The following is a 17,116-nucleotide window of genomic DNA, read 5'->3' on the forward strand; positions in this document are numbered from 1 at the left end:
CTTCTCATTCTTTTTGGCATGGCCTTTCACAGAGCTGTTTTTAATTTACTGAATTTCCCCTAATCAATTACTTCTTTTGTGAATTGTGCCTTCGTGTTGTGTCTAAAAAAGTCCTAATCATACCCAAGGTCATCTGCGTTTTCTCTTATGTTATCTTCTAGGAATTTCATAATTTTGTTTTACATTTAGGCCTGTGATCCATTTTGAGTTAATTTTTGTGAAAGTCTGTCTCTAGATTTTTTTCCCACCATGTACACATCCATTAGTTACAGCATCATTTGTTGAAAAGGCTATTGTTGCTCCATTGTATTGCCTTTGTTCCTTTGTCGAAGATTAGTTGACTGGAGCTCTTGGTTGGCTCAGTTGGTGGATGGAGCAGGTATCTCTCAGGGTTGTAAGTTTGACACCCACATTGGATGTAAAGGTTGCTGAAAGATAAAATCTTAAAAAAAAAATTAGGTGGTTATATTTATGTGGGTCTGTTTCTTGCTCTTCTGTTCTGTTCTATTTGATCTATTTGTCTGTTTTTTCACTAAAACCATACTAGCTTTTATTAGCTTTATAGTAAGTCTCCAAAATTGGGTAAAATTGGTCTGGAACTTAGCATAGAGTTGGCTGTTGTGGGTGTTATGCTTTTCCATATAAACTTTACAATCAGTTTGTCCATATCCACAAGATAGTTTGCTGGGATTTTTTATTATTATTTTTTTTAATGAAGAGCCTTTTACTTTATTTTGAAAGTAGCAAGCCAATGAATGAAGGAATAAGTGACATATTTATTTATTTATTTATTTATTTATTTATTTATTTCACAGACAGAGATCACAAGTAGGCAGACAGGCAGGCAGAGAGAGGGAGAGAAGGAAGCAGACTCCCCACAGAGCAGAGAGCCCGATGCGGGACTCGATCCCAGGATGCTGAGATCATGACCTGAGCCGAAGGCAGCGGCTTAACCCACTGAGCCACCCAGGCGCCCAATAAGTGACATTTTAAAGGTTAGCAGACTATGATGGTCAGAATTCTGTTTAATTACATCATTATGTTTACATACAATTACCATTACATGGTAATACAAATATAAGTGATTCATATAATATTATAGTGCTAACAATATTAAATAACTCATGGGTAAAAACCATCAATTTAGATGTTCAAAATCTTAGTCATGCAGGGTTGTAGTGTAAAGTATTATTTTTGAACTGCTTTTTTTAAGTGATGCAGGAAATTTTAATATTAACTTGCTGGGATTTTGATTAGGATTGTTTTGAATCTCTAGGTTAAGTTGGAAAGAACTGACATCTTGATAATTTTGAGTCTTCCTATCCATGAGCATGGATTATTTCTCTAATTACTTCTTTTATATCTTTCATCAGAGTTTTGTAGTATTCCTCGTCTAGATCTTGTACATATTTTTTAGGTTTATACTTAAGTATTTAATTATTTTGTGCTAATGTAAATGTTAAGTGTGTTTTAAACTTTTTTTTTTTTTTTTTTAAAGATTTTATTTATTTACTTGACAGAGAGAGATCACAAGTAGACAGAGAGGCAGGCAGAGAGAGAGAGAGAGAGAAGCAGGCTCCCTGCTGAGCAGAGAGCCCGATGCGGGACTCGATCCCAGGACCCTGAGATCATGACCTGAGCCGAAGGCAGCGGCTTAACCCACTGAGCCACCCAGGCGCCCTTTTTTTTTTTTTTTAAGTAAGCTCTACACCCAGTGTGGGGGTGAAACTCATGACCCCTAGACCAACAGTCACATGGTCTACCAACTAAGCCAGCCCATTGCCTTCCTTTCTACAGTTTTAAATGTGGGTTCTTGACTTCTTAATATTGAGTTTTGAGATTTCTTCTTATAGTCCTTTATCAGTCTTACCATACATGTTTTGCTAATATTTCCTCCTAAACTTGCCCTTTTTTTTTTTTAAAGGTTTTATAAGGTTTTATTCATTTACTTAGAGAGCATGTGTGCGAGCCGGGGGGTGGAGAAGGAAAGAAAGAATCCTAAGCTGACTCCCAAGCAGACTCCATGCTGAGTGTGGAGCTGGACACAGGGCTTGATTCCATGACCCTGAGATTGTTACCTGAGCCGAAATCAAGACTCAGAAGCTTAACTGATTGAGCTACCCAGGTGCCCCAGACTTGCCTTTTTAATAGTGTCTTGAGGAATGCATGTTTTAAATTCTCAGTCTATGGGTGCCTGGGTGGCTCAGTGGGTTAAGCCTCTGCCTTCGGCTCAGGTCATGATCTCAGGTCATGATCGAGTCCCGCATCGGGCTCTCTGCTCAGCGGAGAGCCTGTTCCTCCCCTCTCTCTCTCTCTCTCTGCCTGCCTCTCTACCTACTTGTGAGCTCTCTCTGTCAAATAAATAAATAAAGTCTTTAAAAAAAAATAAATACTCAGTCTAGTCTATCCATTTTTTTCTTTTAAAGTTCATGATTTTTTATTCAATTTAAGAAATCTTGGCCTAGCCCAAGATCACTAAGATTTTCCTTTTTCTCCTAGATATTTTATAGTTTTAGCTCATATTTAGTTCTGTTCATGATCCATTTCAAGTTTTACATGTATATGAAGTAAAGATAATGTGTTATAGTTATATATCTTATATATATTTCAATTTTATTTCATTGATCTATGTCTATTTTTGCCAGTGCTATGCTATCTTGATTACTGTAGCTTTATAGTAAGTCTTAGATTAAATGAAACTATTAAAGAATAATTGAATAATTGGGAAGAGGGATTGATGTGAGACTGTAAGGGACAGTCCAGTGGGAGACATACTTTGATTCAGTAAAATAGATTTTAGCATTAAGTGTTAATGCTAAAATTTCCTGAAATCTCCTAAAAATGGAGAGGGTCTTGTAAAAAGGTACTGAATTACCCATTCTCTTGGATGTGTTAGGAAGAGCTTAGATGTCAGCTAAGGAGAAGCTTTCAGTTGTCTTGGGATTTCTTTTTATTTTCCCCCTATCCCTGCATACTTTGTCCTACTCTTCATTAATGGGAAAATGTTTCATGTTTACTGGAATTTAGCAGTTCTCCTGCATGTTTGTTGTCTTCGACCTTTCCTAGAAGCTGGCATGCTGCAATCCTAGTGAGGGCTTTTTTCTTTGCAGTCCTGCACTGAGGTTTGGTGAATAGCTCTTTGTGATCCTTTGGATAGGAGTGTCTCTTGTTAACTTGTTTATTCCCAGCAAGAAATTACTTCTCCCCATTGTTTAAAGTCTGTTGTTTAAATCTGCCTGTTGAGCTTGTCTTTTGGCATGAATGAAATGGAGGGAGTTTCTATGATGGGCTTTAAATGAGAAACATATATAACTTAAACCTTAGATATGTGACATGAAACTGGTTGCCTGCCATAGGAGTAATTTAGTTTCCTCTGTCTTGTTGTCAAGAGGCTGTAAGAGATTTCTGCGTTGAGGAAGAGATTGGATGATTTGTAAAGGCCCTTCTAACTCTCTGCCTTCAAGCTTTGCTCAGATGTCCCAGCATCTTTTCTTTTAGACTTAGACTTACAAATCTAGTTCTAACTCTACCATTGGTATATAGTAGATGCTTAAGAAATGTTGGTTTAGTTAATGAATTTGCAAAAATTCTTCATGGTGTCCTCTTTTTTTCTCTTGCAGTTAAAAGAGCCAAATTCCAGGGCTCACCAGGTAAGGCCAACCTTTAATTATCATGTCTTTTCCCTTCATACTTGCTGTGATTTAAAATAAATCTTTAAAAAAAATCAGTCTTTTAAACAGTCATTAATTTCATTTAACTCACTGATTAAATTAACAGAATTTATTAAATTATTCAAAATCAATATGGGGAGATGTTGGTTAAGGGGTACAAAGTTTCAGTAATGCAAGATGAATAATTTCTAGAGAATTAACATACATGTTCATAATTAATGATTACTGTATTCTTGAAATTTGCTAAGAGAATAGATCTCAAGTTGTGTATATACACAAACTTGAAAAGAAAATGGTAATTATGTGAGTTGTGATGAATACATTAATATATATTAATTAGCTGATTATGGTGGTTATTTCGTAATGTGTATCAGATCAAGTCATATACCTTAAATATATACAATTTTAAGCTGTCAGAGTACCTGACAACAACGACTGTGGCTCAGTTGTTAAGCGCCTGCCTCGGCTGAGGTCATGATCCCAGGGTCCTGGGATCGAGCCCCGCATCGGGCTCCCTGCTTGATGGGAAGCCTGCTTCTCCCTCTCCCTCTGCTTATGTTCCCTCTTTTGCTGTGTCTCTCTCTGTCAAATAAATACACAAAATCTATAAAAAACAAAACAAAACAATTTTAAGTTGTCAATTATACCTCAGCAAAGCTAGAAAAAATTAATGCTGTTGTAAAACATTAAAGAAACATATCTAGTGAAAACTTAAAGTCCCCTTACCTCTTGGCCAACTCAATTCTACTTCTTCCCAGTAACTCTCTAGAGGTTTGTATATACCTTCTCAGATTTCTTCTTTGTATATGCACGTATAAACAAATAGATTAACCTTGTTCAATCTGCTTTTATTCCAATAACACATCACTTTTAGTGTGTGTATACATATATCTGGTTCTTCTTTTTTATTTTTATTTAATTATTTAGAGTTAACTTTGGGTGCATCTGGGTGGCACTCTTGGTTAAGTGTCTGACTCTTGGTTTGGGCTCAGGTTGTGATCTCAGGATCACGGGGCTGGGCCCCACATCAGGCTCCGTGCTCAGTGCAGTTGGCTTGGATTTTTCTCCCCCTCTCCCGATGTTCCTCCCCACTGTGCATGTATGTGCATGCATGCTTTCTCTGTCTAAATAAATAAATGAGTAAATCTTAAAAAAAAAAAATTTAACTTTGTGTCCATTGTGAGGAGTTTCATGCTCTACCAACTGAGCCAGGCAGGCACCCCTCTGGTTCTTTCTATTTAAAAAAAAATTTTTTTTTTTAAAGAGTTTATTTATTTACTTGACAAACAGAGATATAAGTAGGCAGAGAGGCAGGCAGAGAGAGAAAAAGAGGGAAGCAGGCTCCCTGCTGAGCAGAGAGCCTGATGCTGATGCTGATTCTGGGCTCCAATGCCGGGCTCGATCCCAGGATTCTGAGATCATGACCTGGGCCGAAGGCAGAGGCTTAACCCACTGCGCCACTCAGGCACCCCCTTTCTTTTTAAGTGTACAGAATTTTGTTATAAATTTGTACCCTAGGATCCTGATTGACGAATATTTAGGTTGCTTCCATTTTTTACTATTATAAGCAATACATGTTTTTGTGCATTTATTATTGTCTGCTTTTGTAAATGTATCTATACACTGGAGTCCAGAAGTAGAGAATTTCTGGGACAAGGGTATGCATTTTTTAAAAATATGGTAGCTGCTGCCACATTGCACTTCTGGAAGTTTTGGGGAGATTATACTTAAAAGTATATGAGTGTTGATGAGCACTGGGTGTTATATACAACTAATGAGTCATTGAACAATGCACCAAAAACTCATGATGTAGTTTATGTTGGCTAATTGAGCATAATAAAAAAATGAGTGTTTTCCAAATTCTTATCCACATTAGGTAGTATGAAACTTTTTTTTTTTTTAAAAAGATTTTGTTTATTTATTTAACAGAGAGAGAGATCACAAGTAGGCAGAGAGAGAGAGGGGGAAGCAGGCTCCCCACTGAGCAGAGAGCCCGATGGGCTTGATCCCAGACCCTGAGATCATGACCTGAGCTGAAGGCAGAGGCTTAACCCACTGAGCCACGCAGGTGCCCAATATGAAACTTTTTAATCTTTACCCATCAGAATGTGAAAATAGTCTTTACTTGTTTTAATATACATTTTTTTAATTATGAATGTCAAGTTACAGAGACTTATTTTGTTTATTGCTGGGGAAAAGGGAAGGTACTGCGGATTACTGGGGAAAAGTGAACATGATTAGGAACCCATGGAACGCTGAAAAAACCAAAACCTTGGGTACAATAGGAACTAGAACAGTTACTGAGCCTATTGTTCTCTCCACTAGTGAGGTCTCTCTTTCAGAGAATCTGTTTTATTCTCCTTTCTCTTCTAGCTGGCTTTCTGTGCTTACCTGTTGTGTACACAGCCCTTGATGGCAGCTCCAGTGGAGTATATATACTTCTCTGAGCTTCAGCACCAACCACCAATTGTGTCACTATTTCTTTGTTTTCCTTATTTAAGATCTTTTGAGAGGGAATTGGATTGGTTTCTGTTTTTGTTGACCACTTCAGGGATTAGCTGCTCTTGGGTGGCATCTAAACCTGCTCTGGTCAGCTGTGGTTGGATGTTGTGGGGTGGAGTACAAAATCATGATAGGAAACATAGCTCAGTGGTCTGTTACACTGCTACTGAATATGGATGGGGATTCTCTCATGTAGACAGACTTATATTTTCATATATCTTAGGTATAATTCTGGTAAACTTCTAATGTCTAAGTATAAAACTTATTTTTTAAATGATTTCATAAGGATTTAATAATAGTCCTAATAGTTAAAATGGCTATGATTTATTGAACACTTGCTATATCAGGGCGTTGCCTAAATACTTTCACAAATGTCTTATTTAATTATCACAACAAACTTAGAACATTGTATTATTTTCAATTTTATTATTTAAATTTTTTTGAGAGGGGAGAGACCGAGGGAGAGGGAGAGGGAATCTTAAGCAGGCTCTATGACCAGTGCAGAACCCAACATGAGGCTTAGTGTCACAGCTCTGAGATTGTGACCTGAACTGAAATCAGAGTCGGACACTTAACCAACTGAGCCACCCAGGCACCCCTAAAATTTTTTTTAATGAGTATAGTTGACATACAACATTATAGTTTCATGTGTATAATGTGATTCTGTAAGTTTATACGTTATGCTGTGTTTACCACAAGTGTAGCTACTGTCTGTCATCATATAGTAGTATCACAATACCTTTGACTGTATTCCTTTTGGTGTGTTTTTTATTTCTGTGACTTATTCATTCTATAACTGGAAGCCTGTATCTCTCACTCCCCATTTTATCCTTTCCTACCCATCTGGCAACCATCAGTTTGTTCTCTGTGTTTTTGGGTCTGATTCTGCATGGTTTTGTTTTGTTTTGTTTTTAAGATTTATTTATGAGAGAGAGAGAGAGGGAGGGAGAAAGCAAGTGAGGGGAAGGGCAGAGGGAGAATCAGGCTCCTTGCTTAGCAGGGAGCCTGAATTGGGACTCCATCCCAGGACCCTGAGATCATGACCAGAGCCGAAGGCAGCCACTTAACTAACTGAGCCACCCAGGTTCCCCATGATTCTGCTTTTTGTGAGACTGCACAATTTCTAACGATGCTTTAGAGAAGATTTACCTTCTGTTAGAAGTGCATATCAGGGCCTATTAACTCATACCCCTAACATTAGGTAATCATTTTAAATAATCTTTGCCTATTTGATGAGTCAAAAATGATATTTTTTTCATTTTATAATGTTAAGATTAATTTCTTACATAGAAAAGTAAACTATTAGTTCAGTGCCTCTAATCATGGTTCATGTCAGTGTATTGGGGGCATGAAAAAGGTGCTGTGTTTAAGCAGTAGTACTCAATTTATATTCTCAGGTTAAAGAATCTCCTTTTCTGAACTCTATAATAATATTGCTTTTTTTCTTTTTAAAAGGTTTATTTATTTGAGGGGAGCCTGGGTGGCTGAGTTGGTTAAGTCATCAACTCTTGGTTTTGGCTGGGGTTGTGATCTCGGGGTCCTGGGGTTGAGTCCTGTGTCAGGCTCCATGCTCAGCATGGAGTGTGCTTGAGATTCTCTCTCTCTCTCTGCCCCTTCTACTTGTGCTGCCCCTCTCTCAAATAAATAAATAAATAAATAAATAAATAAATAAATACATCTTCTTTTTTTTTTTTAAAGATTTATTTATTTGAGAGCGAGCGTGAGTACACAGTGGGGGAGGGGCAGAGAGAGGGAGAGAGAATCCCAAGCAGACTCCTGCTGAGTGGAGAGCCCGTGAGGATAGAGGGGAGCTTGATTGGACCTGCTGAAACCAAGAGTCAGGTGCTCAATGAACCGAGTCACCCAGGTGCCCCAGTATTGCTTTTTATGTAAGTTGTGTTTTAGGCCAGCCTGAATAGATGAAGCTTGGAATCCTTTTCTTTTATGAAGGTTTTTTTCTCAATTCTTGTCCCTTTCAACAGCTAGAGATAATCCTTTCCTCTCCTTCAATCTTTACCATTTTTTCTCTTTCTCTTATGGTACTTACTCATTTTGTTAAGTTATGTATCTTATCTTTTCTATTAGATCAATTAGATTTGTTTTTTTCAAACTGAAGATTGACTATAAAATCAATTCAGTTGGTTAGGATTAATGTTTTAATAGTTTAAATAAATTAGAACAGGAAATATCAATGTATCACATCATGTATTTCATGAAGCTTTGTTTTCATTTGTGTGTATGTGTATCTACAGGGTCAAATATGTATTTCTAAAATTTGAAAAACTATTATAGTTTATGCTTTTGAGAATGTGTTTAATAATGTGTTTTGAGAATGTGTTTAATAATCTTTTACGGCTCTGTATGCTTAGAATGATGCCATAAAGTACAATATATAGTTTTATTTTTTCTTCATCATATAATACTTTAATTTGGGTTACTCAGTTCCAAAGACTTTGTGAGATTGAGTAACAATTTGAGCACTAAGTATTACATCTTCACTGTGCATTTTTTTGCATTTTTTTAAAGATAAATTTAACACATATGTGACCCTGAAAGTGCAGAATGTGAAGAGCACAACTGTAGCAGTTCGTGGTGATCAACCTTCTTGGGAACAAGATTTTATGTTGTAAGTGCTTTGCAGCAGCAGCTGCCTCTAGTATTCTTTATGAAAACTACAGAGTTATAAGAACAAGTGAGGGGTATGGTGGGGTGAAGTAAATCTGCAGTTTTGTTCTCTTCTGGGTTTGTAATTGATCTACATTATGCGAATTATGAATGTAAGTAAACTCCCAGTTCATTTATGTGGGTAAATATACTGCCTGGTCAGATTTTCCCAGTGGTCAGAATTAAGATATAGTACAATATACTTAGCATGAAAGTAAACATAATTTGAATCTTGCTTCGATTCTCAGAAGGCTCCTTGAAGGAATGTGTTATGTGTGCTCACGCGTGCGTTTGTGTGTGTGTGTGTGTGTGTGTGTGTGTGTGTGAGAGAGAGAGAGAGAGAGAGAAAGACAGAGAGAATGTGTATATGTGTGTGTATATCCATGTTACCTGCTATAGAAGATAAGGATTTCTGTGCTTAAAATGCTTTTGCTTTATAGAGTGAAATGTCCTACCTTCCCCTAATTAATAGAAATGAGTAACTATTAGAATTTCTTACGTATTACACAAAATGTAGTACATTGTAAGCTCTGGCTTTAAAAACTTGACATTTCCCTTTTTTCCTCTGAAATTTCAGACATTTTTTTCCTGCTCTGGAAAAGGGGAAAATGTAGAATATCATTTTGAAGGACTGTACAAATCATTGAACTTCTCTGAGTACCAGTTACTTCACCTATATAGGTGTATTTTTCTTACAACGTTATGCTTGTTTTCTGGGAACTTAGGCATGAGGGTGTCAAACAAGAAAATGTATTAAAATTGCTGTGAATTTTGAAATGGAAGTGAAATTGCTTTACAAATTTTGTAGTGCACCTCAGAAGCACATAGGGATGATTATTTTCTTGTAGATATGTTCCAATCCTTTGAGCTTTTAATGTATTACTTCTTATAGTACCATTTAGGAAACTAGATTGTAAATAAGGGTGAGATTATGAGCAGCTGGGTTAATAAGACAGTAGCAAAAGGGATAGAAAAAGATGGAAAGAAGGTGTTAAGGAGGTAGACTTGTCTTGCATAATTGGGTAGGTATTGTATTACTCATTAGGATAGAGGATAATAATAAGATCAGTTATGGATGAGCTTATATTTGAGGTTCTTACAGGACTAATAGGAAGAGAGGTACAGAAGATAGTTAAGAACTTGAACCTGGCACTTGGGAAAGAAGTCAGGGTTGGAGAAATATTTTGGTTGGTTGGAACTGTAGATGTAGATGAGGAAGCTTAGGGAGATGCTAAGTAAATTGAGAACAGGGCTTGGGGTAAAGCCTGGAAGGGCCCCAGCATTTTAAGTGGGACAGAGGGGGCTAAATAGGAATGAACAGAGAGAAGGAGAAACAAGAAGCTGAGAGAGAACTGGGGCTTCAAGAAGAGAGAGGGCCAGTGTTGTCACATTTCTCATTGGTTGCCTCTCTCTCAAGTTTATAAGCCTCATTCATTCCCTTTCTCAGTTACAGTGATGTTAGAGTGAGACTGTGTGTTTCTTTATACCTGTAGTGTACATAGTCAGCTATGAGGGTTTATTCAGGTCTCTTCCCATGGCTGTTTGGCATATAAAATCCAGAAATTCTACTTTATTCTGACTTCCATTTGGCAGTAATATTTACTGTTAAAACTGTTCCCATTGTATGAAACCTAGCAATCTTCTCTAGCCTCTCATTAGCATAACTAGCTTTATTCTTGTGTGTTTATTTTCTAATTACCCATAGCATTTCCTCTTTCAATCCTTCTGTGATATGAATTTTTTTTCATCTCCCACCTTGAGATGCTGTGTGAATTTTACTCTGTCCCCTGTTATACATGAATTTTACTAGCTACATTTTCCTCTTTTCTGCTCCTATTCCTTATTCCTCCTACCCTGTTCTTTTGTTACTGACAGCTCCATTGCTGGTCTCTTGTCTCCCTTTCTCCTTTTTCCTTCTTCCTAATGTATTATATGGTGGTATCTAATAGTCATTCTTGTATTTTTGTTATTTATCTTTAATATTTTTGTATCTTATTTCTAGGACTAGATTATTCATTTAAGGGTAAGCAGGGCATCTTTAGTTACTGTGAATTTCCCTAGCCCCAAATCTTGTATATGTATATGCATATATACTTATTGATTAATTAATAGAGAAAAGAAGTTTCCCCAGAGCTTTAGGGATGAGGCATGAACAGAACTCTCAGACTTCTTTTAAGTTGGGCCTGTTGAACACACATAGATGAGTGAAGAAGCTTCTTATAGGAGATAGCCTCATTGAGTTTTATTACCCAGAGTTCCCTAAAGAACTTTATTCTGTCCCAGTTAAGCTGTAAAGACCTCTGGCTATTTCTTTCATCTATTGGATTGATATGTTGCTTAGGATTTGCTTTAGGAACATTATGTATGTATCCCCAACCAATTTTTCTTTTACATATTCAAAAGATTTGGGGTTGTCAGATGTCTTTTCCAAGGCTAATTGATTAATTAGGTTGAATGAAACTGTGTGACAAAAGCTTAGTTTCCTCACGCCGTGAACACCTTAGTTTACTGGCTGGGTTTAGTCACTTTGTGGTTTTGAAAACTCTCAAGATAGCTTAGAAGGTTTTAGAGATAGGAATTAGGTCCTATATAGTGTGTCTTGCTCAGAATATCAAACCATATGTATTTTATGTGCTGAGGAAACATTAATTAAATGAAAAAATGAACTCAGTACATTCTCTGTTCTAGTGTATTTATGTAAAAGGGATGACTTTTCTTTGCTTCACTTGTTTTCAACATACTTGATGAGAAGTCTTTGGCTCTAATACCACATCCTAAACTTGTGATTCTGAGAACGTGTATTTTTTTTTTTTTAAAAGATTATTTATTTATTTGAGAGAAAGAGAGGGAGCACACACAAGCAAGCAGAGGGACACAGAGAGAGGGAGAAACAGACTTACTGTTGAGTAGGGAGCCTGAAGTGGGGCTCGATCCCAGGACACTGTGACCTGAGCTGAAAGCAGATGCTTAATAGGCTGAGCCACCCAGGTGCCCAAGAACATGTATCTGACTAGAAGAGGGAAACCAAACTTTCTCTAAAGTGTGAATTTCCCTTTTACCAAGACGGCGCCGTAAGGCTAAGAAGGAAGCCCCTGCTCCTCCGAAAGCCGAAGCCAAAGCAAAGGCTTTAAAAGCCAAGAAAATGGAGCTGAACGGCATATACAGTCACACATTTTTTGGTCCCACACGTCATCTACGTTCCAACGAGCCAAGAATCTGTGTCTCTGAAAGCAGCCCAAATATCCTCAAAAGAGTACCCTTAGGAGAAACAAGCTTGATCACTATGCCATCATCAAGTTCCCTGACTGCTGAGTCAGCCATGAAGAAAATAGAAGACAGCAACACACTTGTGTTCATTGTGGATGTCAAGGCCAATAAGCACCAGCTCAAACAGGCTGTGAAGAACCTCTATGATATTGATGTGGCCAAGGTCAATACCTTGATGAGGCCTGAAGGAGAGAAGAAAGCATATGTTTGACTGGCTCCTGACTGTAATGCTTTGGATGTTTCCAAAAAAATTTGGATCATCTAAACTGAGTCGAGCTGGCTAAATCTAAATACAAATTTTTTCACCATAAAAACAAAAAACAGAAAACTGCGAACTTGAAACTTCATGTAATGAATAGCTGTTGTCTCACTGAGAATACCTTTCTACTTTTTCTGCTAGAATTTTTTTTTTTAATGTTTCTTGCATTTCCTTTCAAATAACTCTCTTTCAATAAGAGCTTTCTGGAGGATGTTTTTAGCACAATATAAGTGTTTGCTTGTTCCCCTTTAAGACTATAATTATATTTAAGTTGGCCCTTCCAAGCTGATATTCTACCATGTATGATGCTGTTTTTGCTTAGTGGTTAGTGGCCCTTTCTGGAATTTCTTTTCAAAAAATTTTTTCCTAGTTATTACAGGATAATCATTGTGTTTATCACTATCCTCTGACAAACATTTTGTTTAGAAGGAACAGTGTCTGTTTTAACTGGGTTCTCCAGGGGCTGAGTGGAGTGAACTGGCATACTCTATTGTTCCTTACCTGCCTCTGACCACAAGTTCCCATCAGACTTAGATCTTCTCAAGGGCCCATTTACTTCTGCTTGGAATCCCTTTTATAAGTCTTGTAAAGAAGGCTTGCCTTTTCCTATGTTTCCTATATATAGTTTGTAAGTTGAGGGCAGTGTTACTATTAATAATAAAACATATAAAAGTGGTTAGTAAGGGTAGAGATTGTAGACTTGCAGGCCTGGCAGTAATGCCCTTATTATTTACCCCTTTTTTTGTGTGCAAGTACATTAATCTAACCATATTTGTAGTTCCAAAGGAGAGGGGACAGATGGACAAAGGCATTTTTGTATAGATAATTACATAGTTTTCTAGGAACCTGAAGAATAGTTGTAGCATTCTGGGACATTTTGATTTTTCCTGACAATAGGATCCTGGTGAGAAAGTAGTCAAGGTTTAGCAAAATAGGAGATGTAGATGTAGGAGATACATATTTCGTATTATTTGGCTTTCTTTTTTTTCCCCCCCAAATTTATTTATTTATTTATTTATTTATTTATTTAAAGATTTTATTTATTTATTTATTTGACAGAGAGAGAGAGAGAGCGCACAAGTAGACAGAGAGGCAGGCAGAGAGAGGGGGAAGCGGGCTCACTGCCGAGCAGAGAACCCGATGCGGGGCTCGATCCCAGGACCCTGAGATCATGACCTGAGCCGAAGGCAGAGGCTTAACCCACTGAGCCACCCAGGTGCCCCTTTATTTATTTTTTAGTGATCTCTACACCCAGCATGGGGCTCAGACTCACAACCCTGATATCAAGAGTCATATGCTCTTCCTACTGAGACCACCTGGCACCCCTATCTGGCTTCTTTAAAGGGCTTTCTTCTTTTCCTTCAGTGAAATTAGTCGCCTGGACCTAGGTCTAAGTGTGGAGGTATGGAACAAAGGACTGATCTGGGACACCATGGTGGGGACCGTGTGGATTGCACTGAAGACTGTTCGTCAGTCGGATGAGGTCAGTCAATGCATTGCCCATTTGGAGGTACAGTTCTAGCCCGTGCTTGTCCCGGTCCTGGCTCCGTTCAGCTAATGTTCACCATGCATCTCAGATTGCTCTGTCCCCCTTCCTAATTTGTGAGCATGCAACCAGCCTATTCCTAACCTCACACAGAGGTTCAATAGATTTTATTTAATTCTTGTTTTCTCTCTGTTTTATGACTGAACTCAGAGGTGCCAGAACATCTCTTTAGAACATATCAGGTAGATAGCCCCTTCTGAGTACTGTGTATGCAGGAGAGAGAGAGACAGAGAGTTTGGAGGGAAAAGGAGAGAAGAGGGGGAGTAAGTGTATGTTTGTGATCTAGGAATACCTCTGGTTTCTGCATTCTCCTCTAAGATGCTATCCTGGGAGAGGTTCCATTAAAATTCCTTAGCCTGGATCCCATTCTCTGCTTTATTTATTTGAGTCACAAATTGCCAGGGAACTGCTTTCAGTCTTCCATCTTCCACCTGTAACCCTAACAGAGTTTAAGACATTAATATGGATAGCAATTGTTATTCACCCTGTCTCTATACATTATTTCCAAGAGTGGTTTTCTACTCCATTTTCCCAGATTAAAACATAACTCAGCATCATATTCCCATACACACTCACTTTCAACCTGGAAAAAAATGTATTATATTCCTGTTTGGCTTTAACATTGACTATGTGCTTTCTCTGGGAGTAGGAATAGTGAAGGTCTGCCTCTCTTTCCTAAATCCTTTTAGTTCTAGCTATCTCTACTTCCCTAGGCAGATGGACAGTTCATTTTTATTGTGGCTCCAGTTCAGGTCTACTTTAAGTAGCAATGTTAGTAGCTCTTTACTGATTAGAAGTAGTAATACGTATTAAGTGACACAGCCATTAAAAGTTGTGCAGATTAAATATTGATCTATTGAGATGTTTGGTTTTTGAGTTTGGTACTCCAGAATTCTATGTTCAGTGGGCTTGCAGAGGGCTGAGCATGGTATAAGCTGCTCTTCCGCCAAAGAGGGAGAACAGAAGCCACTTAGCAGCAGAGACAACTGGTGACAGTGGCGTGTTTGCCTCATCAGGATGTGAGTGGTCTCCAGGAGCTCTCCAACAATGACATTCAGAAAAAAACACCCAACTCTTAAAACAGGAGGAGGGGAGTCATGAAGAAATAAAGTTTAATCTTAGATCCTCTGTTTTCTAGGAAGGGCCTGGGGAGTGGTCCACATTGGAGGCAGAGACACTGATGAAAGATGATGAGATCTGTGGAACGAAAAACCCGACTCCTCATAAGATTTTGCTTGATACAAGATTTGAGTTGCCTTTTGGTGAGTCTATTGAATTAGACTTTAAAAACCACTTAACACTTTTTATCCTATTGTTAACAATTGTTTGCTAGTCTAATTACTGTATTTTTTGTCTTGTCAGCTATCTCCTTTGAGGGCATTCTGACATCTTCTACTTTAGTCATCTACCTAGCCCAGAAATGGTGCAGACTGTAGAATGGTACTCATTAAAGAATCCACACTAAGTGCATTCTCTTCAAGTCAATAGGTTTCTCTGACATTTTAATGACAGGAAATACTTGCTTATTAGAGAATAAAGATTTATTATTTTGATAATTTAATATTCATTGTCTTGAAGTTAATGTATACCTTGTGATTTGTCAGTTAAACATTGAAGTAACATTAATAAATAGAAAAATATTTAAAAAATTTTTAAGTCAGAAAAAAATACCGTATGATTTCACTCATATGTGGAATTTAAGACACAAAATAGATGAACGTAAGGGAGGGGAAGGAAAAATAAAATAAAAAGAGAGGGAGGCAAACTGTAAGAGACTCTTAACTCTAGAAAATAAACTGAAGGTTACTGGAGGGATGGTGGGTCGGGAGATGGGGTAATTGGATGATGGGCATTAAGGAGGGTACTTATGTAATGAGAACTGGGTGTTATATGCAACCGATGAATCATTAAATTCTACCCCTGAATCTAATAATATACTCTATGTTAACTAAATTGAATTTAAATGAAAAAGAAAAATAATTTTTAATAAAAACTGAAAAATACATGATCATGGCAAAAATAGTTTTTTTGTATATATACAGTTTTGCTAAAGAGGGGATCTGTGGAGCTCCTCACACTGTCAATCCATCCCTCATTGCATTTTATTTTACTTATTTATTTTTATTTTTAGTAGGCTTCATGCTTAACATGGGGCTTTTGAATTCACGACCGTGAGATCAAGAGTCATGTGCTCCACAGACTGAACCAGTTAGGCGCCCCCCTGCACCAAGGCATTTTAAAAAGACATTCCTCTCTTTAAACACTGTATCACTTACATTGTGTCATTGGTGGCAGTATACATTTCTGTCTAGATTTCAGTTTCATGAGGGCTCTTGTGTATTTTATTTTGGTATCTTTTGAGTTGCTTGGCACATTCACGTTCACTTATCTGAGGTTTTACCTTAACATTTATTCAAAAACCCATTTATCAGACACCTATTATGTGCCAAGCATGTGCCTCTATGATAACCACATTTGGGATTCAGTTTTATTTTTTTATTTTGTCACGTTTTTGGGGGAATACAGTTTTAAAAGGCTTAAGAAAGGGAGGTGCCATACAAAATAAATAAATTAATTAAAAAAAAAGAAAGGGAGGTGCTTGGGTGGCTCAGTCAGTTAAGGCTCCAATTCTTGTTTTCGGCTCAGGTCATGGTCTCAGGGTCATGAGATAGAGCCCCAAGTAGGGCTCCCTGCTCAGTGGGGACTTTTCTTCTCTCTCTGTCCCTCTGCCCCTCCTCCTGCTTGCATGCATACACTGACTCTCTCTCTAAAATAAATAAATAAATCTTTTAGAAAACTAAAAAGGCTTAATAAAGGGTCTTTCTAAGGGAAGAATTTTAGCTTACAGTTTGCCATATTTTGGCAATGGAATTTTCTTTTGGATAATTCAGAAACCTGTGAAATATTCTATTCAGTTATATACCATTATCTTTTAAAAATAGTAACATGATTTATTATGTTGAAAGTTCAGAAAATACAGGTATGCAAAAAGAACATGAAAATTTCTTACAATCTCATCAACTAGAGATGTTTTTTACATGTTGATATATTTCTTTTTATTTTTTTAGAACTTTTGTCTGTTACTTTTTTTTAAAAAACATTTTATTTATTCATTTGACAGAGAGAGAGAGAGAGAGAGATCACAAGTAGGCAGAGAGGCAGGCAGGGAGAGAGGGGGAAGCAGGCTCCCCGCTGAGTAGAGAGCCC

General features: G+C 37.5%; 1 protein-coding gene across 7 annotated transcripts in view; it reads left to right on the forward strand.

The window, feature by feature from the left end:
- The window catches only part of UNC13B (unc-13 homolog B), a 219,410-nt gene that overhangs the window by 56,044 nt on the left and 146,250 nt on the right, over positions 1-17,116 (forward strand). For 6 of the 7 annotated variants that reach the window (XM_032860476.1, XM_032860477.1, XM_032860478.1 and 3 more), the window contains exons 2-5: positions 3,621-3,650; positions 8,700-8,799; positions 13,729-13,846; positions 15,048-15,171. In XM_032860476.1, coding sequence (XP_032716367.1) covers positions 3,621-3,650; positions 8,700-8,799; positions 13,729-13,846; positions 15,048-15,171 — 372 coding nt within the window. Of the gene's footprint in view, positions 1-3,620; positions 3,651-8,699; positions 8,800-13,728; positions 13,847-15,047; positions 15,172-17,116 lie in introns of those variants that run through there. The other variant, XM_032860483.1, reaches the window with a different exon arrangement.

Source organism: Lontra canadensis, unplaced genomic scaffold (genome assembly GCF_010015895.1).
Source record: "Lontra canadensis isolate GAN:19392208 unplaced genomic scaffold, GSC_riverotter_1.0 scaffold19, whole genome shotgun sequence".
NCBI classification, from domain to species: domain Eukaryota; kingdom Metazoa; phylum Chordata; class Mammalia; order Carnivora; family Mustelidae; genus Lontra; species Lontra canadensis.